General features: G+C 54.7%; 1 protein-coding gene and 1 long non-coding RNA gene across 2 annotated transcripts; one reads left to right on the plus strand and one right to left on the minus strand.

The window, feature by feature from the left end:
* Positions 1-676: 676 nt before the first annotated feature.
* LOC132536424 (uncharacterized) lies at positions 677-2,298 on the plus strand. Its single transcript, XR_009548004.1, has 2 exons — positions 677-1,908; positions 1,952-2,298. It is a non-coding gene; the product is annotated as an uncharacterized LOC132536424 (long non-coding RNA).
* A 4,203-nt stretch (positions 2,299-6,501) lies between these two features.
* On the minus strand, positions 6,502-22,037 carry CUNH1orf167 (chromosome unknown C1orf167 homolog; the record flags this gene model as incomplete). The annotated part of the gene is made up of 10 exons (XM_060184266.1): positions 6,502-6,824; positions 6,872-6,941; positions 8,017-8,149; positions 11,806-12,002; positions 12,876-13,030; positions 14,940-14,973; positions 15,090-15,281; positions 15,562-15,755; positions 20,113-20,357; positions 21,201-22,037. Coding segments are annotated over 10 exons (2,306 nt in total), but the record flags the coding sequence as incomplete, so codon positions are not given.
* Between the last annotated feature and the right edge of the window lie 260 nt (positions 22,038-22,297).

Below are 22,297 nucleotides of genomic sequence, written 5' to 3' on the forward strand. Positions count from 1 at the left end.
TTGGGCTCAGTCCTTTTTCTCTCCAGGGCACATCACAGGTGCAGCAGAGACCCCTGTCCCCTGTTCAAGGCCAAGACTCAGGCTCAGGCCACCTCCCTCTGGCCTGCTCCTGGGGCATCCCGTGCTCATGTAGCCTGGGGCAAGGTGGAGTTCTGGGTGCTGCTGGCTCTTCCCCTGGGATCCCTGGCTGCCAGGCTCCAGTGCCACTTCTCAAAGGGCCGGAAGTGGGGGAGGGAAGCTCTTTGCTGCTGCAGGAACTGCTATAAGGCTGTGTCATGAGCGACCTGGGCCCAGCTCCTGTCCCCTAGGCTGTCAACCAGCCCTGCCCCAGGCCCAGAATGGATCCGACCTGTGAGCCAGGAAACTGCTGTGCCTTGAGCAGGTCAGGGAGGGGGCCTCAGAGGCCGTGCCCTGCGGGGACCAGCGTGAACCCAAGCTGAGGGGTGAGCCACCTGAGCTGAGCACCAATGACGACAACCCTGAGGTGGCCAGGAGGGAGAGCTGCCAGCTGGGAAGAGCTCAGATGTGGCCCAGGGCTCCACAGGGCCCTGTGGGGGTGAGCACAGCAGCTGGCAGAGGATGTAGGCACCCTCCAGTCGCCACAACCTCTGAGCCACCTCAGCTGCAGGACCCGCCGCCATGATCGCCAGGCCCCTCGTAGGCACCACTGAGCTGTGGGGACGGTTGGCCGGGCGGGGCTGCCTCCCTCGGCTGAGCCCACAGCAGCCCCGCATCTTGATGCGGGTGTCGGGCATGTGTGCCCCCTTATGTGCTCATGCAGATTCCTGGGCCTGAGGAAGGCTTCAGCCCAGGGGAACCCCCAAACCACACTTTGAGAGGTTCTTCTAGGGGCTGGGGTGAACATGGGATGAGAGTAGTACAGGGGGGGGACCTGCCACTCACCAGGACCCTTGCCAGCTGCTCCGCCCCCTGAGCATCTGCCCAGTACTGCCAAGTCTCTGCCAAGAGACTGGCCTTGCGGGAAGCCTGCAGCACATGGAGTTGGGCCTTGTGGCGCCAGCGCCGCAGACACAGCCACCTGGGGGGAGGCTGGTGTGCTTCCCCATGGCCTGGAGGGGTCCCAGCCCTGCTCCTGTCATCACGGGGCACTGACTGGAAGGGGCCCAGCTCTGGCCCTGGCTGGGGTAGCCCCGGGCCCCAGCCTCACCCAGCTGCACCCCCTTGGCATTGGCGTCACCTTGCGCACTGGCCTCAGAGCCCGCACCTATCCTGGGTTGGTGATTGGCAGGGCCCTACCACCCTGTGCAGGCTGCTGCGGCCAGAGTGGGAGGGCATGGCTGAAGGGAGGCCCTTGGTCACCTGGAAAGGGGTGTCAAGTCGGAAGAGATGGGGGACTCCTGGAGGGGAGGCTTCTGGAGTTCTCTCCGGGAGGCCCTGGGGCAGGGCAGCCAGTAGCACCCCCTTAAGCTCTGCATAGCCCCCACCCGCAGCCTCCAGCTGCCTTGGACTGCTGCCCAAAGTGAAGGGAAAAACTTTTTCTCCGAATGGCTGAAATATTTCAGAAGAGGAAGTGGGCGTGGGGAAAACAAGAAAGAAAGAAAAGAAAGCTTTTTCCACGAGAGCTGGACACTGATTCTCAGGCCCTGCTGGGTGGCGGCCGCCCCCTTCCTCCACTTCAGGACATTTCTGACCCCGCAGGGGGAGCCTCCTTACTCTGAACCTGGGATGTTTCCCTGAACTCTTTGTCTGCCCAGACTATATCACTGGGCTGGGCTGGGCCAGGCAGCCTGGACGCTGGGGCCTGTGGCCTGCAGTTGTGCTTCTGAGAGAACAGCCAAAGGGGAGACCCCGTGGACAACTGGGGGACTCCTGAGGGAGGGTTATGTCCCTTGCAACCAGAGGAGCAAGAGGCGGCATGACGGGGGTCCCCCATGTGGCAGGAGACCAGTGGCAGCTGCCACGCAGGGAGACCCCCAGTGGCCAGAGAGAGGCCATTCTCCTTGCCCAAACCACAGCCGAGCCTCTTGCCTGAGGCTCTGTCTGCCTGGAGCGAGGTCTGAGCCCAACCCAGGGCAGCTCTGCCCGTGGGCTCTCAGAGCCTAGCAGGGGGCAGCCAGTGCCTGTGTGTCCTTAGGTGGGGCCCCCTGGGTACCTGCTTGATAAAGAGGTCCTGGAAGGGAGCAGCCTGGTGACCATAAGGTCCCCTAAGCCTCAGCTGCCCCCTCCCCCAATGCCCCCTGCCTTTACTCATGGGATGGGATGAAAGTCTTAAGCATAGCTGGCAAATAAAATGGACTTAAAATTCATTTCTAGAAATAAAAACACCCTGAGGCCCCAGAGTCTGCCGATTCCATAGACCCCCCCCCATATCTTTTTTTTTTTCAAGAGAAATTGAGAGGGGCAAGGGAATACATATATATTTAGAGAGACTGGCAGCCCTGCTGCAGGTGAGGACAGAGGGCTTGAACCTGGGTCCTTGCACATGGTAACATATACCCTCAACCTGATGCCACCATCTGACTCCCAGACCCATGTATCTGAAATATGGATTCAGTACTTAACCAAGGCTAGTTATTTCAATTCCCTAAAGACACTTCCACTCTTTTGCTTAGAATCTTTGTACATGAGGGGCTGGGCGGTAGCGCAGCAGGTTAAATGCACATGGCGCAAAGCACACGGGCCAGTGTAAGGATCCCGGTTTGAGCCCCTGGCTCCCCACCTGCAGGAGGGTTGCTTCACAAGTGGTGAAGCAGGTCTGCAGGTGTCTATTTTTCTCTCCTCCTATCTTCCACTCATCTCTCAATTTCTCTGTCCTATCCAACAACAACAGTAACAGCTAGGACAACAATAACTACAACAAGGGCACCAAAATGGGAAAATAGCCTAAAGGAGCAGTGCAGGCACCAAGCCCCAGCAATAACCCTGGAGGAAAAAAAAAAATCTTTGTATATATTATATAATTAATTTAGTTTATATATTATAATTAAAATTATTACTCATTGGATAAAGACAGAAAGGGGAGGGGGAAATAGACTGAGAGACACCTGCAGTCCTGCTTCATCTCTCATGAAGTTTTCCCCCTGTGCTGGGAAATTGTGCAGATGCAGTCACATCTGCCATGTTGTCCCCTCAGGCTATTGCTAGTTCCCGCAAGAGTTGGGACATTCTCGGAGAGCCTGTTCCGCCATGTTGTGCCCTCAGGGCATTGTCTATTCCCCCCCCCACAATAGTTGCAGTGCTTTGGTTACTCCTCCCCCTTCCCATTCTCATGAGAGCTACTCTCATAAAAGCCCTTCTTATTCCGAACCTCACTCCCTTGCCGGCTCTTCACTTCGGTGTTTAGATGCAGGAAAGGTTACTCCATGAGGTGGCCATTTTTGCTACCTCCGCGTGTCCCAACCTGCTTCTCTCTCACCCAACTCTGAGGTGCCAGCGCAAATAAAGATTTGTGTTCCCTCTTCGCTCTGGATCTCCTCTCTCTCTTCTCCGTGGCGCAGCACGACACCCCTGCAAGTAGGGAATAGGGGCTAGAACCTGGGGCTTTGTGCACCAGCCAGGTGTGCCACCATCTGGCTGCTCCTTGGGATCTTTCTAGAGTCTGTTACGTTCTAGCATCCTGAAGCAGGATGGTTGGTGGTGAGCCTAGAGCATCTTTTGGGGGTGCTGCCTGACCTGTGAGTATCCAGTAAAGGGGTCACATAAGGAATCTAGGTTCAAGCCCCTGCTCCTCACCTACAGGGGACAGGTCATGAGAGGTGGAGCAGGGCAACAGATGTCTCTTCTGCCTCTCCCCTCTAGTTTCAGCTCTGAGGCCCTATATGCCCGTCAGTGTGCTCTCTTGTGCCTGGACTGATTGCATGTGGCCTCTCTTCCCCCTGCCTGGTCACCAAGCTCTTGCTCAGTTGGTCGGAATTGCCTTTGGATCATCACTGGGGCTCTGCCTGCACAGTGAATCCACGGCTCCTACCAGGCTTTTTAAATTTATAATTTATTTTATTTATTCCCTTTTGTTGCCCTTTTTTTATTGTAGCATTGTTGTTGATGTTGGATAGGACAGAGAGAAATGGGGGGGGGGGAGAAAGACAGACACATGCAGACCTGCTTCACCGCTTGTGAAGCGACTCCCCTGCAGGTGGGGAGCCGGGGGCTCGAACTGGGATCCTTACGCCAGTCCTTGTGCTTTGTGCCACCTGCGCTTAACCTGCTGTGCTACTGCCTTTTTTTTTTTTAATATAGAGGCAGAAATGTAGAGCGGGGGCCTAGAGAGGGCAAGAGAAAGACACTGCAGCACTGTTTCACTGCTCAGGAGGCTTTTCCCTTGCAGGTGGGGACTAGGAGCTTGAACCCAGATCCTTGTACATGGGAACATACACTCTACCAGGAGGACCACTATCCAGCCCCTCCCACCAAGCTCATGTCAACCATTTGCTGGTGTCGAACTGAGTGCTTGTGGTCTGAAAAGGAACTGGGGAACTTCCTTGGGGAAGTGAAACTAATAAAAAAAATTATTTTGTTTCCTTTAATTTTTCTGATTTGCCTGTGATAAGCATGTTTTACTTTTCCGGTACAGGGGTGGGAGGGGAGAAGCTGATAGAAATGTGGCCTAGTCCTCGTGTCCCTAGCTTGGTCCTTGACTGTACCATGATGTACAGATGAGTGCAGGTGTCCCCAGGGACTGTGTCTGTAGCATTCACTGTGCAACAGCTCTACCCGGGGCTGGTGTCCAGTGGTGTTTGTTGTAGACCTGGTGGTGGCCTTCTTCCAGAGTCAGCTTCCCCAACACCACAGGGCCACTGGGCCTCCAGAGGCACCCACACACCTGGCACCATGGGCTGAGTCAAGCTGACTATAAGGCCAGGGGCCTGGGGGGTCACCTTTGCTTTGTGTTTATTTTAATTTTTAATGATTTAATTATTGTTGGATAGAGACAGAAATTGAGAGGGAGGGAGGGAGACACCTGCAGCCCTGTTTCACTAGTCGTGAAGCTTTCCCCCTGCAGGTGAGGACCAGGGCCTTGAACCTGAGTCCTTGTGCACTGTAATGTGAGCACTTAACCAGGTGCGTCACCTCCTGGTCCCAATATTTCTACATATTTATTTATTGTTGGGTAGAGACAGAAATTGAGGGGAGGAGAACATAGAGAAGGAAAAGAGACAGACACCTGCGGCCCTGATTCACCATTCGTGAAGCTTTCCCCCTGCAGGTGGGGACCAGGGGCTTGAACCTGCATCCTTGCACACTGTGATGTGTGTGCTCAACCAGGTGTGCCACTGCCTGGCCCCTTGTATTTGTTATGAGAGGGACCAGAGCTCTGCTCAGCTCTGTCACCACCTGCGCTTAACCCGCTGTGCTACTGCCCAACTTCAGCTCTGTCATAGGGTGATGCTGGGGATTGAACCTGGGGCTTCGGGTGTGCAGGTCCTGCAGGTCCTATGCTGTAACCCTGAGCTGTTTACCAGTCCCTGAAGGTCACTTTTTGACCACCTGACCGCACCTGGGCAGCCACTCGCTTGCATGGGGCTGGAGCGTCCACCAACACCAAGAGATGCCCTCTGCTGGCCAGTGTCAGCCCGTGCCTGGGGTCCACCCCAGTCCTGGGGTGGGCAGTACCAGACTCCTGGGTCTCAACCCAAGATTCCAGCCACACACTGAGCAGTGCTGCCTGTCACTGGGCCCAGTGGGTCTGGACAAGTCGATGGGGCCCAGCCTGCTGGAACTGGGTGGTGGCGGCTCACAGGACCCGGCATTGGGCTACCAAGTGGGCCCACACTTCTAGGACCCTGGGATGGGGGGAGGCAAGGGCATGGGTGAGCAGAGAGCCTGAGCCAGAGGCCATCGGGGCAGGGCCACCCTCACCACTCCCCTACAGGAAGAGGACATGATGCAGGCAAAGCCCCAGGCCTGTGTCCTCACTGCTCCTTGTCTGGGGAAGTCAGGTTAAGACAAGCTTGGATGGGGGCCTGGTGGTAGCACAGCGGGTTAAGCACACATGGCGCTTGAAGCGTAAGGACCAGCTCAAAGATCCCAGTTTGAGCCTCTGGCTCCCCATCTGCAGGGGGGTCGCTTCACAAGCACTGAAGCAGGGCTGCAGGTGTCTATCTTTCTCTTCCCATCTCCATCTCCCCCTCCTATCTCGATTAATAATAGCAATAACAATAATGATAACAAGGGCAACAAAATGGGGGGCAAATTGCTTCCAGGATCAGTGGATTCATAATGCAGGCACCAAGCCCCAGTGATAACCTTGGGGACAAAAAAAAAGGGGAAGGTGGGGCTTGGAGAGCAGCAGGGCATCACATAAGGTGCCCACCCTGCTCAGGGGGCACTGCCAGCCCACTTCGCTGCCCCTCTCCTGGCTGCTATGCACCTGCTCTCTGTCTGGAATCCCCAGTTTAGGCCCAGTATCTTCCTTGAGGTTTAGAGCCAGAGACTTGCCCGGAGAGGCGACAGCACAGCTGCAAAGCACCAGAGCTGGGCTCCGACCCAGGACTGGCTGCCGTGACCAGCCTGGCTCACCGTGTCTCCCTGTCACCCCAGGCCTCCCAAGCCCTGGTGTGCAGACATCAGATAACCTCCCTCCACCCCAGAGTAGTGCCAAGGCCCAAGTAAAAGCACTACCTGGTGCTCAGCTTGCGGGCAGCACGGGCTCTGCTGAGTTGGTGCAGCTGGGACTCATACAACCAAGGTGCCCAGCACAGGGCCAGCCGGGCTTGGGCCTTAGCCTTCTCTGGTCCCTGTGGGTGGGTCTCTCGGCTCCAGCCCAAGGCCAATTGCCACACTCCAGAGACCAGCTGGGCCTGGCCTTCCTGCTCAAGGCCCCTCCAGTGGCCCAGGCAGGCCTGGGTCACGCCATCTCGAGTTTCCTGCCACACAGCCAGTGTGGCCCCAGTGCCTTTCTCCTCAGGCCAACCTGCAAGGCCAGAGACTTGGCCCGGGGAGCCCTCCTGCCTCCCACAGCCCCACGCCAGGCCTGGAAGAGGCTGCAAAATAGGAGGCAAAGGAGAAGGGGCTCAATTAGCTCCCAGAGCCCAAGTCACATTTATTCAAAAAGACATGGAGTGGGGCCAGGCAGTGGTGCACCTGTGAGTGCAGGCATCACAGTGCACAAGGACCCTGGTTCAAGACCCTGGTCCTCACCTGCAGGGGGAAAGCTTCATGAGTGGTGAAGCAGGTTTGTAGGTGTCTCTCTGTTTCTCTCTTTATCTTCCCTCTCAATTTCTCTCTGTCTCTAACCAATAATATATATTTAAATGATATGGAGTGAGAGCACAGTGGTTCTGCAAAAGGCTTTCCAGCCTGAGGCACTGAGTAGAAACCTCAGTGGTTCATTATCTTTATTATTTTTTTAATATTTATGTATTCCCTTTTGTTGCCCTTATTGCTTATCATTGTTGTGGTCATCATTATTGTTGTTATTGCTGTTGTTGGATAGGACAGAGAGAAATCGAGAGAGGACAGGAAGACAGAGTGGGGATAGAAAGACACCTGCAAACCTGCTTCACCGCTTGTGAAGTGACTCCCCTGCAGGTGGGGAGCCGGGAGCTCGAGCCGGGATCCTTACGCCAGTCCTTGCGCTTTGCGCCACCTGCGCTTAACCCGCTGCGCTACTGCCTGACCCCCTGAGGTTTCTAGGTTCAATCTCCAGCACCACCATCAGCCAGAGCAGAGGTGTCTGGAAGAAAAAATGGATAGAACTGGAGAAGAGGATGCTCAGTGAAGCCAGTGAGGAGATGAAGGACAGCCACAGGGTGGTTTGACTCATCTGCGGAATATAGGGAACTGAGTACAAGAATGTGAACAGAACAAACTGTCAACCTGTTTTTAAGACTGTGGGAGAACTAGAGTGGGTATCAAGGGGATGGGGATGGGGACACAGACCTTTCGTGATGGGAGTGGTGAAAAACAAATGAAAACAAAGCAGACACAAGAAGCTCAGTGCTCCCCACACAGTGTCTTCAGGCTGGGAACCCCCCACCCCGACTACTGCCTAGGCCTCAGCCTACAGAGGCAAATCTAGGCACCCACCCGCCCTCCTTGTGCCCCCCTTGTCCCCACGTGGGAATGAATCCGCACCCACCCAGACCCACTTGCCTCTGCAGTTGGAGCCGCTCTGGCCCAGCCTCTGAGCATCTCCGCTGAGCTGCTGCCTGCACCCACCTCTGGTACTGGGCCTGCAGACACTGCTGCTCTGTGGGCAGGAAGATTGTTTTCCCAGCCTCACCGGGGGCCGTGGGTCAATGGGCGCCCCTCACCGGCCCTCTGAGGTCCCTCCACCCCAGTGGCGATGCTTCCTTACTGGTCTCCTCCAGCCTACCAGCCCAACCGACTCAGAACATTTTTGTTCTGTTTTTCCAGAGCATTGCTCAATTCTGGCTTATAGTGGTGCTGGGAACCTGGGGCCTTCGGTGCCTCAGGCACTAAAGTCTTTTTTGCACTATCACTATACTGTCTCTCCAGCCCTAAATAACTTTTTCCTTTTCCCTTTTCCTCCTCCTCTTCCTCTTCCTCCCTTCCCCCTCCTCCTTCTAAACCAGAGCCCTGCTCAGCTCTGATGGTGAAGGGGATTGAACCTGGGACTTTGGAGTCTCAGGCATAAAAGTCTCTTTGCAGAACCCCTAAACTTATTTTTTTTTCTTTTGTTAACCCAATTACCAAACAACGTGATGATAACAATAACTATCCATTGTCTTCTTGAACCCTAAGATAGCAGGAAGGAACCTCACATTTCCACTATAGAGCCTATATTTCCCTCAGTCCTGGAACCTTAGTGTGGGGACCAGTTTCCCACATGTTTCTCCCAATTCATATCAAATAATACTGCATCTCCGGATTGCAACCTAATTAATGCAACGAGTGGCACCTCAACATGCTTCACTTCAGACTGTGTCCAGAGACTTCACGTGTGGAATGACAACCCTTCAGCTTCATTACTCAGGTGAGACATTTCCTTTCATAGTATTCTCTAACTCCATCCCAGGTGGTTCACTTCCTAACAAAGTCCCAAAACCTAGATATAGACCAGGTTCCGTGAGAGAGAGCATATGTTCACATGTATCCATAAACTGGTACAAAATAGATACCTGAAAGCAGAAGTACACTAGAGTCTGCAGTGAGTACCCCCCAACACTTCCTCTCCACTATTCCAACCTTTGGGTCCACAATTGCTCAACAATTTGTTTGGCTTTGTATGTTAACTCTCTTTCCAGCCACCAGGTCCCAGATGCCATCATGATGCTGACCAGGCTTCCTTGGACTGAAGACCACACCAATGTGTCCTGGAGCTCTGCTTCGCCAGAGACCCACCCCACTAGGGAAAGAGAGAGGCAAACTGGGAGTATGAACCGACCTGTCAACGCCCATGTTAAGCGGGGAAGCAATTACAGAAGCCAGACCTTCTACCTTCTGCAACCCACAATGATGCTGGGTCCATGCTCCCAAAGGGATAGAGAATGGGAAAGCTATCAGCGGTGGGGATGGGATATGAAGATCGGGTGGAGGAAATTGTGTGGAGTTGTACCCCTCCTATCCTATGGTTTTGTTAATGTCTCCTTTCTTAAATAAAATAAAATAAAATAAAATAAAAAATAAAAATTAGTGGTCTGGGAGGTGGCATAGTGGTTAAGGAACTCGACTTTCAAGCATGAGGTCCTGAGTTTAATTCCTCACAGCACATGCGCCAGAGTGATGTCTGGCTCTTTCTCTCTCTCATCCTATCTTTCTCATTAATAAAATAAATAATATCTTTAAAAAATAAAAATAAATAAAAAATTAAAAGATTGGTCTGGGAGGTGGTGCAGTGGATGAAGCACTGGATTCTTAACATGAGGTCCTGAGTTCAATCCCCAGCAGCACATGCACCAGAGTGATGTCTGGTTCTTTCTCTCCCCTGTCTTTACCATGAATAAATAAATTTTTAAAAATCTTTAAAAAAAAGAGATGAAGAGAGAGGAAAATAAAGAAATTAAGAAAGACAGATAGAAAATAAGGTCACCAAACTTAGCAACAAGAAAACAAAGGACCCCATACCAATATGAGGAGAGACTATGAACAGAATATTCACCACAGATAATGTCTGCACAAGAGCCATTTGATAGGGGCAGGTGGTAGCACACCTGGTTGAGTACACATTTTACAATGCACAAGGACTGGGTTCTAGCCCCTGGTCCCCACCAGCTGGGGGAAAGCTTTATGTGTGGTGAAGTAGGGTTGTAGATGTCTCTCTGTCTCTCACTCTTGTTATCTCCCATTTTCCTCTCTCTCTATCAATAATTAAATAAAGATCATAGTTTAAAAAAAAAGAGAGTCATTTGATGTGGGCCCACATATATTGGATTTTGACCCCATTCATGCCAGGAGGCAGCCCAGCTATGGATCCTTTTCCTCTGTAGCTAGCACTTCAAGGACTCTGCCCTGCAAATTCCTCCATGTGACCCCTGAGTGGACACCTCCCCTCACTGGAATTCCTGCCCCAGACACTCAGCTGCCAGTGTGCCAGCATGACCTCTCCACTTGGTGCCTGACTTCAGGGCTCCCATCCCCACAGGGGAGGCTTCATTGTCCTACTCACCTGTGTCCTGTGAAGATCTGCTCAGGTGCAGCCTGAGCTGGGAATCCTCCTTCCTGCAAAGCAGCCTGAAGTTTGGATCCAGCAGAGAAGCTTCACTGCCTCTCAGGGTCTCTGTGAGTACTCTCTCTTTTTTTTTTTTCTTTATTGGAGTGATTCATGGTTTACAGTTGACAGTAAAATACAGTAGTTTGTACATGTGTAACATTTCTCAGTTTTCCACATAACTACTCAACCCCCTCTTTGTACGTATTTATGAGAGAAGAGAAAGGGAACTAAAGCATCATTGTGCCGCACATGGTGCCCGGCAGGCACCCAGGCACTTGTGCTTCTAAGTCCAGTACTTCACCTACTATGTCATCTCCTAGGCCACTTGTTTTTGTTTTTATTTTTATTTTTTTAATCTTTTTATTTTTATTTATTGTTGGATAGAGTCAGCCAGAAATTGAGAGGAAGGGGAAGGTAGAGAGGGAAAGAGACTGAGAGGCACCTGCAGCCCTGCTTCACCACTCGTGAAGCTTCCCCCCTGCAGGTGGGGGCCAGGGGCTTGAACCTGGGTCCTTGTGCACTGTAATGTGTGTTCTTAACCATGTATACCACCACCTGGCCCCCATAATTTTTTTAGCCTTCAGGGTTATTGCTGGGGCTTGGTGCCTGCACTATGAACCCAGTGCTCCTGAAGGCCATTTTTTCCCATTTTTTTGCCTTTGTTGTCAATTGTTATTGTTATCATTGCCATTGCTGTTGTTGTTGGATAGGACAGAGAGAAACTGAGGGAGGAGGGGAAGACAGAGAGGAGGAGAGAAAGACAGACACCTGAAGACCTGCTTCACCATCCGTGAAGTGAGCCCCCTGCAGGTGGGGAACCAGGGACTCGAACCTGGATCTCTATGCTGGTTCTTGTGCTTCACTCCATGTGTGCTTAGCACACTGTGCTACTGCCCGGCCCCCTATATTTTTTATTAGTGAAAATAAATACAGACTGGACAGTCTGGCAACTCTGGACCAGCATGCCTGAACAGCTTGGTCCGGAAGCACAGAGGCCAACATCAGTGGGCAGATCACCACACTTGTGGAACAACCATGTCCCTGTGCACAGACACTGCTGGCAGCACCCACCACCATGGAGTGAGGGTGGGTCCCCATGACCCCACCTTCCGGTGTTCATGTTCTAGTAACACCCTTTGATGGATCTGCTTCTAGCTAGCAGAAGCGGAAATGATAGGCTGTGTCCCTGAAGGGCCCTGGTCCACCCCAGCTCCATCTCCAGCCACACTCACTCCTCAGGCAGGCATGCCGGTGCTGCAGGGCACCTCCCATCTGGCTCCGGCCTGCTCCCAGGCCCCCCTGTTCTGCCTGCCACTGCTGTGACAGCCACTGTCGCCACAGGCCCTGCAACTTGACCCCGAGCCCAACGGCGGCCAGCTCCATCCGGGCCCCTTGGGTGGTGGCCCAGAGCTTCCAGCCAAGGAGGACACTGGAAGGAGAGATTAGCCACCCTGGGGATGTGCTCAGCCACCCTGGCCAGCCTAGTGCTCCTGTCTCACACAAGGGGAGGGTTGGGGGGGAGAATCTTTCTGCCTGTGTCTCTGTCACAGGGGAAGGGGGGTTGCTGGAGGCTGCAGTGGAGGGCTCAGACCACGCAGAGTGTCACAAGGACAAGTGAAGATCAGATGAGTCCCTGGGCCCACAGTGTCAACTGCTTCTTTGATCTTTTATTTTTGTATTCATTTATTATTGGCTAGAGACAAGAGAGCTATTAAGAGGGGAGGAGGAGATAGAGAGGGAAAGAGACTGAGAGACACCTGCAGCTCTGCTTCACCACTTGTGAAGCTTTCCCCTTGCAGGTGGGGACCAGGGTCTTGAACACGGGTCCTTGTGCACGGTGATGGTGTGCTTAACCAGGTGCGCCACCATCCGCCCCCACAGTGTCAACTTCTCAAGGTGGACACTGCTGTGAACTGTGTGCTGAGCACCTAGCAGGCATTATGCTGGTTCTCAGTGGAGTGAGAAGAGACAGAGGGGTGGGGTATTTTGCCCAGGGGCACGGGAAGCCTGGCCAGTGAGGGACTGGGCTGGGGCCAGAAGACCGGCAGGTGGACTCTGCAGATGAAGAAACGAATGAAGCCCAGTCCTAAAAGCTCAAAGCCTTGGCCACAGTGCAGCACACACCGCTCCACCAGGCAGCGTAAAGAGGACTGGGGTCTGGGTGGGTGCCAAGGGGTGTGGGAAGGGGAGCCCCTGGCACCAGCTGCTGCCTAGAAGGTCGAAAGGTCAAAGATAGCGGGGAGAGTGGTTAGGCGGTTGGGGGAGGCAGTTCTGCTCACCCATCCTGAGGAGGGCCCCTTACCGTCTCTGCCAGCTGCACTGGTGCCAGCTCACAGTGCCCTGGATCTGCTGAAGCCTTGCCCACCAGAGCAAAAGGCACTGCCTCTGTTGCCACCTCCTTGCTGCCCCCAGAAAACTTCGCAGGAGGGTCTCCGGGAGGGCAGTGGCCCCGGGAGCCTGGGGAGGAGGGATGGAGTCCTGGGTCCCTGGCCTCCGCCCCGCCCTCTCCTCCTGCCCCCAGAGGACTTCCTGCTGCAGTGAGCAGTGCAGGGTGGCAGCCTCTCTGGGGGCACCTCCTCCAGGCTCCAGGCTCACGGTGGTCCCCACTTGGCCTGGTGTGATGGGGGGGTAACACCCTCAGGCGCCACTCCGTCAGGATGGAGCGTAGGTTCCAGGATGGAGCAGGAAGAGGTGAGGAGGCTCTGGAGCCCAGCCTCCCCCTCCTGGGGCCTAGGGGGAGGTCCAGCAAAGAGGTCTCTGTGCTGCAGCCCCTCGGGACGTGCGCCACCATGTTCCCAACACTGTGGGGCTCTGGGAACATCAGGTCCCACCCCAAGGTTCTGATCTAATGTTCTGGGTGCAGCCTGGGTGTCCCTGCTATTCCAGGGTGAGACCAGTGCTTTGCCTGTGCCATGACTCAGGGTCCCCAACTAAAAAGCTGACAGCTATGACCACACCAGTACTTCTGTCTCTGCTCAGTTACAAAGAGGGGAACTGAGGTCAGGGGGGAAAGGTATTCTCCCCAAACAGCAGCTGACCTGGAACCCAGGCACAGAACTCAATTTGGCAAGGCCATTCTGGGGAGGTCTCTGCCATGCCCTGGTGTCCAGAGCTCAGAGGGTGGACTGGGGGAGGGAGCACAGCAGTTTGTCTGTCTGTCTGTCTGTGATAGGCAGAGAGACAGTGAAGGAGACTATAGCACCTGGACAGGTGGTGGTGCACCTGGTTAAGTGCTCACATCACAGTGCACAAGGACCCAGGTTCAAGCCCCTGGTCCTCACCTGCAGGGGGGAAAGCTTCTTGAGTGCTGAAGAAGGGCTGCAGGTCTCTCTCTCTCTCTCTGTCTTCCGCTCTATCCTCCCCATTTCTCTCTGTCTCTATCCAATAAATAAAGAGAATAAAAATTTTAAAGCAGGGGGTGGGGTGGACAGTGGCACACTTGGTTAAACACATATAGTACCAAACCACAAGGACCCATGCAAAAATCCTGGTTCAAGCCCCATATCCCCACCTGCGGGGGGAGGGGTGTCACTTCGTAAGCAGTGAAGCAGGTCTGCAGGTGTCTGTCTTTCTCTCTGCCTCTCTATCTCCCCTCCGCTCTCAATTTCTCTCTGTCTTATCCAATAAAATGGGGAAAAATAGCCACCAGGAGCAGTGGATTTGTAGTGCTGGCAATGATAACCCTGGAGGCAAAAAAAAAAAAAATCAAAGAGGGAGAGAGAAACCACAACACCAAAACTTCCTTCAGTGCAGTGGGGAGCTGGATTTGAACCTGGGTCATACACATAGCATAGAGGGAGAGGGAGAGGGAGAGGGAGAGGGAGAGGGAGAGAGTGGTGGGCTAGAGTACCACTCAGTTCTGGCATATGCAGCAGCAGGACTGACCCCAGGACTGCATATATTCAGTCCTAGGCTCTACTGCCCAGCTCACTCCCTGCCCCAGGAGAGAATGCTGACCCCTGCAACCACTGGCTGGTTCTTGCTGATACCCCTGAGGGAAGCCGGTCCTCCTGCCCCTCCTCCTCACTCCCACCATCAGTCTGGACTCTGCACCCCGGCTATGGCGTTAGGTGGAAGCAGCCCTAAGGTCTCAGTGCAGTGAGCCTGAGGCTGCTGGTCCGGAGCACAGAGGGGCTGGGGGGAGGGCGGGTAGCAGCAGCTCTGTGAGCTCCAGCACCTCCCCTAGTCGTCGCCTTACTGATTCTGCAGTGAGAGACAGAGGCAGCCTCTGCTACCAAGGGGCACACGCTGAGCCAGGAGGTGGGCACAGAAGTTTCTGGATATTTGGGACCCTTCGGGATGGTATGAAGGCGGCTCTCCCCTTCTCTGCTCAGCCACAGTCTCTGTGTCATCTCCCCAGGCCCACCCGCTGGGCCCTAGGATAAGCCAGGCCCTGGGACCTGGAGAGAGCAAGGCACGGCCTTTCCCCACTGCAGTCACCCCACTCCAGCACTGGGCAGGCTCACGTGACTCTCCCCGGGTCCCCAGCCCACCAAGCCATGGGCCCCGTACCTACGTGGCCCTCCGGCGCTGGGACAGCCGCACCTTCCAGAGCAGCAGCACCTGGCAGAATGCCAGTCTCCAGCAGGCTGGCTGCAGAGTCCCCTGGCCTGTCATCTGGGGTGGCGTCACCATCTCTGGGCCCTGGGCTGGGCCCCTCCAGGGACTGAGATGCAGAGGACCACCTTCCCTGAGAAGCAGATAAGCACTGAATCAGCCATGTCTTCGTGGGTTGCTCCTGGGGCCCAGAGTCGAACACTGAACAAAGTGCCTCACTTGGAGATACAGTGAGGGGAGTGGGTGGAAGAGACTCACTCCACACCTGCCTGCCCCAGGGGCCTCCTTTTGGGCCCTCCAAGACCCAGCAGACTGCACCATCCCCCACCCCGGAAAGCTCCTGGCTCCATCATCTCCCAGTCCAACTACCACCTTTTGTAGGGGAGGGGAGAGAAGGAGCCAGCAGGCCCAGCCCCACCTTTTGCAGGAACAGTGACAGCTGGGTCACCCTGGCCCCATCCAGTGCCCGGAGCTGTTTCGTCCGTACCCATAGCTGCAGGTGCCACCTCAGGTTCCCTGCCCAGCACCCAGTCAGGCACTCCTGGTACTTTGGTCTTTGTCTTTGCAGAAACCAGCACCAGGTCCAGAAGCACCTGGAGGGGTGGAGGGAAAAAAAGAAAGAAAACTAGAGTGGAGGAGGCAGTTGGCAGAGTGCACGGTGAAAAGAAAAGAAACAGAGGAGAGAGCCCAGAGGTTACCAGGTATTGAGTAGGACCGGGGAGGTAGCCAAGCCAGTGAGACCATGGGACTTCACACACCTGAGGCCCCACAGGCCACAGGCTCAATCCCTATCTCCATCTAGAGTAAACAGTGCTCTGGTCTTTCTTCTCTCTCATTCTCTCTCTCTCTCTTTTTGTGGTGCAGGGGGATTGAACTTAGGGCTTAGAGCCTCAGGCATGAAAGTCTCTTTGCATAACCATTATGCTATCTACCCCTGCCCTAAATTTGTTTTAAAAAGACTTTCATGTCTTCTCTGCCAATCAAAGTATGTGGATTTTATTTAGGTATCAATTTGAAGAAACTATCACCAAACATAACCTTGTAAAAACCAACTGGGAATTTGAATGGTCACCAGGTACCAGTGAGTGTCCAGGAGTTATTGTTCATTTTTAGGTGTGATTATGTCCATATGTTGTTGTTGGTGGTGGTTTTTTAATTATTCATTTATTGGATAGAGACAGAAACTGAGGAGGGGAGATAAAGAGAGAAAGACACCTGAAGCCTTGCTTCACCACTCATGAAGCCCGCCCCCCACATACACACACAGGTGGGGATGGGGGCTTGAGCCCAGGTGCTTGTGCACTGTAACGTGCACTTACGTGGCCACATGGCTCCTTGTTGTTGTTGCTTTTTTAAAAAATTTATTTCTTTCCCTTATGTTGCCCTTGTTTTTTTTTATTGTTGTTGTAGTTATTGTTTTTATTGATGCCGTCATTGTTAGATAGGACAGACAGAAATGGAGAGAGGAGGGGAAGACAGAGAGGGGGAGAGAAAGACACCTGAAGACCTGCTTCACCACCTGTGAATTGACCCCCCTACAGGTGGGGAGCCAGGGCCTCGAACCAGGATCCTTACTGCACTTCACGTCATGTGTGCTTAACCTGCTGCGCTACTGCCCGACTCCCCCACTGTTGTTGCTTTTAACAAGTCCCAGGAAAGGAGGGCCCCACCCTGCGGTCTGCCCTCTCCCTCTACCTGTGGCAGAGCACCCGACTTGGGGGGGCTTCCCCATCTCCTGGAAGGCTTCTCCCCACTCAGTTTCTCCTTCCTTGTCTGCACCACAGGTGGAAGACTGCACAGGGGCGGGGGTGGGGGAACTGGAGTGACAGGTGGAGCAGGGTCAGGGGCGAGGCTGACGCCTGGCTTTCTGGGCTTCAGTTTCCCCACGAGTAGCAGCCTTCCCAGTTCAGACACTCAAATGTCTGCTGTGCCCACAGCCATGTCACCTATGTGCCCATGCAGGGCAGGTGCCTGGAGCTGCCCCTCCACGGTCTGCAGCTCCTCAAGAGCAGCAGATGTCAATGTCCCGGGCACGGGGAGGCTCAGCTGAGGGGGCATCTGACAAGTGGCTGCATCAGTGCCGTTTGAACCCTCACTCCCCAAGGACTCACCGGCCCTGCCTGGCCCTGTCTCTCCACTTGTCTAGCACCCCATGTCTCACTCACTGGCTAGTCAGTGTCCTGGCAGGAAGAAGCCTGGACCCTCCATCAGGATTCACTGGTATTGACTGAGCTTCTCTGCCACCCCCAGGCTGCCTGCCAGCTCTGATGGTGAGCCTGGCAGAGAGAGAATGAAGGGAGGGTGTGGACCCCATCCCTATCTGCCCAGGACCCAGGTAGTGCTGGCAGCTGGCAGGAGGAAAGTGCCAAAAAAAAAAAAAAAAAAAGGAGAAGGAAAAGAAGAGGAAGAAAAAAAAGAACACCCACCCACTGTTCTCTTCTAGACAGGAGACTTGATTTTTTTTTTAAATTATTTATGAGGAAGGAAGAGGGAAAGAGAGAACCAAAGCATCACTCTGGCACATGCAGTGTGAAGACTGAAGTCAGGACCGCATACTCGAGAGGCCGACACTTCACTGCGACACCTCCAATGCAGTTTTCTTTGAACTTTTTTTTTATTTTCCATTACCTAAGTTTTTTTAAACTTGTGATTAGTAGTAGGTTACAGGAGTGTAAGGCTACATGGTGGAGAGGGAGGACATGGTGGCAGGAATAATGAAGCAGTCAGGCTGACTGACAGCTATTCGGAATGCTTCCCAAACGCAGCACCGAGACCTATGGTCAGAAACAAACTGAATAAAGGCACTGAACTGAGAAAGCAAGAGTTGGCACTAGACAGCAACGCACCTGATAGAAGGCACAGATTGCAAAGAAAGGAAAGAGAAAGAGAGAGAGAGAGGAGAGAATATCTTCATAGAAGTCTTCCTAGGGGGCCGGGCAGTAGCACAGTGAGTTAAGCGCACATGGTGTAAAGCACAAGGACCCGTGCAAGGATCTGGGTTTGAGTCCAGGCTCCCCACCTGCAGGGGGGAAGCTTCACAAGTAGTGACAGGTCTGCAGGGGCTTATCTTTCTCTCTTCTCTATCTCCCTCCTCCTCTTTCAATCTCTTTCTGTCCTAATAAATGAAATGGGGGGGAAAGGCCCCCAGAAACCTTGGACTCAAAGGGCTGGTACCGAGCTCCAGCCACTGGAGGAAAAAAAGGGGGGAGGGGCGGGGTATGGAGGAGGTGTATAAACTATCAGCTGTGTTCTGCTCACTCTGGGTGGGGGTGGAAGCTGCCCTGAAGCTGTCAGAAGTGTGACTAGTGCTGTGACAGGTGCGTTTTGCACACAGCTCTGTTCACGTCTGGTTTCACCTTTCTCTCTGTGAGGAAGGGAGAATGAGGACATTGGTGTGGGGGAGGGCACAACACTGCCCAGGTCACAGTCACCCCCCAAAGAGGCCGCCAGACTACCTGTCGCTGCTGCTCTTGGGGTTCGGCTCTGGCTTGCTTCCTGGGGTGCCCGGGCCCTGGCATCCCCCCCACCCCCCACCCCCAGCGGAGGAGTTCCTGGCCTGGCCTGGAGGTGAGGCAGCCCCTGCTTCTGCTGCAAAGTTGTAGATTTCCTCTAGGCCAAGAGACAAGAGAGGTGGGGTGTCAGCCTGGAGAGGGGCAGCAGGAAAGGGGCGGAGCAGGAGGCACCCATTGCAGAGCCTGTGGCCTTGACCCCTAGACTACCCTGCCTCTGGGAGAACAGAGGAGTGACTGGAGACAGAGAGCCAAGAAGAGAGTTTTCCTTAAAAGGCAAAGCAGGGTGGGGCCTTCCCAGAGCACCTTTCCCCACAAGGCTCCTTCCACTTCCTGCTGAAACTGGTATAAAAATCAATCCCGTGGGGCCGAGCAGTGGGGCACCTGCACGAGTGTGAGTGTTACTGTGCATGAGGACACGGGTTCGAGCCCCCCGCCCCCGTGAGTGGTGACGCAGTGCTGCAGATGCCTCTCCTTTGCTCTCTGGTTCTCTCTCCCCACCCGCCCTGTCTCTCTTTCTCCCTCTATCAAAGAAAATGGGGTGGGGGGATGGCTGCCAGGAGCTGTGGAGTAATTGTGCAGACGTCAAGCCCCAGCGACAATAAATAAAGTAAGTGATTAATTAAAATTGGAGAAGTAAGAGAAGAGAAAGAAAGTGCACTTGGGTGGTAGAAGGGTATGTTTACTACTTCAGCTTCACAAGCAGCCTGGGAGTGCTGTCACCATGGCAGAGCTAAAGATATGGAGATATGGAGAGGACAGGTAGCCGGCCCAGGAGGGCACAGCAGAAAAGTAGGATAGAAAGAGAGAAAGGAAGGAAGGACAGAAGAAGAAAAGGAAAGAAAGAAAGAAAGAAAGAAAGAAAGAAAGAAAGAAAGAAAGAAAGAAAGAAAGAAAGAAGGGGCTGGGTGGTGGCACACATGTTACAATGCACAAGGACCTGGGTTCAAGTCCCTGGTCCCCACCTGCAGGGGGAAAGCTTCACGAGTGCTGAAGCAGGGCTGCTGGTGTTTCTCTGTTTCTCTCCCTCGCTATCTCCCCTTACTCTTTGGATTTCTGGCTGTCTCTATCCAATAAATAAAGATAATAGAAAGAAAGAAAGAAAGAGTAAATAAGAAAGGAAGAAAGAAAGAAAGAAAGAAAGAAAAGGTAATTAAGGAAGAAAGAAAAAGGCCAGGTAGCAGCACACCTGGTTAAGCACTCACATTACAATGCACAAGGACCTGGGTTCAAGTGCCTGGTCCCCACCTGTAGGGAGAAAGCTTCACGAGTGGTGAAGCAGGGCTGCAGGTGTCTCTGTCTCTCTCCCTCTCTATCTCCCCCTCTCCTCTCCATTTCTCTGTCTTTATCCAATAAGAAAGAAAGAAAGAAAAGGAAGAGGCAGAGTCAGGATTTGAACCCTGGCCAGAGCTGGAGCAGGAGTTTGGGCAGACGACTCAGTCTGTCTTCCTGCACAGACACACGGCCTCCCACCCCTTCTCCCCTGACCTTTTGGAAGCTCTGAGCCAGCAGAGCCTGCATGTGTTGTGCCCGCGCCTCCTCCAGGTGGGCCTCCCGGAGCCACAGGGCCCAGCACGGCGCCCGCAGACCCTGACACAGCAGGTACTGGCGGCCCTGGGCCTGTGCTGCTGCCACGGCCTGCCATCTCTGTGCCAAGTGTCGCCAGGCTCTGAAACATCTGGACAGCAGCCGCCTGCTGGGGGTGCGGAGGGAGGCTGCTCCAGGGCAGATTCAGCCCCGGTTCTGGGGAACAGGGAGGGGGCTCAGTGCCACCCCATGACCTTTCTGGCTTTGCCCAGGGTGGAGACACTGTGAGGACTTCACTGCTGTAGAAACTGCAGGCTGGAGGGACCCCTCCCTCTTGGGGGCAGGGGGAGGGGTTGGGGAGCTTCAGAACTGAAAGGCCGAGAGGCAGGGGGTTGCTTCCTTTGACCTCAGGCATGCAGGGAGGTTTCCAAAGTTTCAGATTCCTGGCAGTCGGTGACCCCACATTTCTGTCCTGGGGCCCAGGGGGTCTCTCTCCTTCCCTGGCTGGGACAGTGTGAGGGAGGGTCCCCCTGCAGCTCAGACACCTGGGTCCCTGTTCCCAGAGTTGGCTCTGGTCCCCACCCTCAACCCATGTTCTCATCGGGCTTTCCCAGACTCCAGGCTTGTCATATCCTGGGCTTTGTCCTTGGGGAGCAAAGGGGTACAACACGATGGCCAGCCTGAGTGGCAGCAGGGTAGTACTCCAGTGAGGCTCCCCAGGCCCCCCCAGCTCCCCTCCCAGACCCCCCCCCCAAGCCTCTACCTTGAGGGCGCTCCTGGCTGGAGCAGGGCCTGGCACACAGGAAGCAGGATAGGCTCTGACCAGAGTCTCCCTCAGTGTGGCCTCCCCTCCTTCCTGCTCTGGCAGCACGGCCCGGGGTCCAGCCAAGGCTGAGGAACAGAGACTGGCCCTCTTGATGTGCTTGGGCCCCCCCTTTGTCCCCCAACACACGGGTGTTCTGGGGAGCAGTTCTCTCCTCGCCTTAGAGGGCAAGTAGGAAGAACACCCCAGCGAGGGTCCAGGACACCCCCACTCTGTGTATGCAGAGACACCGGAAGGCCCTCCAGCTCCAGCTGGCAGCCTGCCTCCCAGACCGAGGGTCCAGCCTGCACCCCGTGAGTCTCGGGGGGGCCTGCAGCTTCCCTGGGCTGCGCACAGTGCTTTTTCCTTTCAGCCCACACAGCACCAAGGGGCCGGCTGGGTTGGTTCTCCCTGATCTGGGGGTTCTGTCTGGGGGACCCTGTGGCTTCCTGGGATGCCTGACCCCCACACCCAAGACGGGCCACCTGGAGCTCCAGGTGCTGCATGGAGGCCACAAGCTGGTGCATCGCACCCTGAGGCCAGCTGTGGACAGGAGCAGCCAGGTCCTCCAGAGTGAGGGGCTCCCCCTCCAGCCTGGAGGTCCAGCTCCCCAGCTCGCAGAAGGGCCTGGAGTCCGGCCAACTCCGCTCACTGAAGGCCGCTGCCCCAGGGTAGGCAGGGGAGGGCCTCAGCCTGCAGGCAGAGGAGGCGAGAGGCCCTCTGGGAAGGGGAGGTCCCCAGGCTGTTGCTTGGGGCCAGGGGTGGGGGCTGGCAGGAGCCCCTCTGGCAGCCCAGCTGGTCTCCCTCATGCCCAGGTTGCTCTGCTGAAGGGCAGAGTCCCTGGCTCTGCCTGGGGCCCTCCTGGCCGGGGAGTCCAGGTTGCTCTGCTGCAGGAAGCCAGAGCTGCTCCGCTGATCTGCTAGCTCCTTCAGGGGCAGGCCCGGGCGGGGGCAGAGCGGCAGGTTGGTCTGGACTGGGTTGGGCTCACGGTGCAGGGCTGTCCCTGGAAAGGCCTGCAGGTGCTCACTACCCAGGCCCACAGCCGGGCTCTTCAGGAGTCTCTGTGATGCTAAAGAGAGGAGAGAAAGGCATGCTCTGGGCAGAGGTGGGGCTATCAGCTGAGAGGGAGGGGGAGACAGGTGGGAGGGCAGGAGTAGGGGAACACGAGAGGCCCTGTTATCTTTGTATTTATTTTTTTATCTTTATTTATTGGGTAGAGACGGTCAGAAATAGGGAAGGGGGATAGAGAGACAGAGAGACACCTGCAGCCCTGTTTCACCACTCACAAAGCTTTCCCCTTGCAGGTGGGGACTGGGGGCTCGAACCTGG

Source organism: Erinaceus europaeus, unplaced genomic scaffold, assembly GCF_950295315.1.
Source record: "Erinaceus europaeus unplaced genomic scaffold, mEriEur2.1 scaffold_616, whole genome shotgun sequence".
NCBI lineage: Eukaryota > Metazoa > Chordata > Mammalia > Eulipotyphla > Erinaceidae > Erinaceus > Erinaceus europaeus.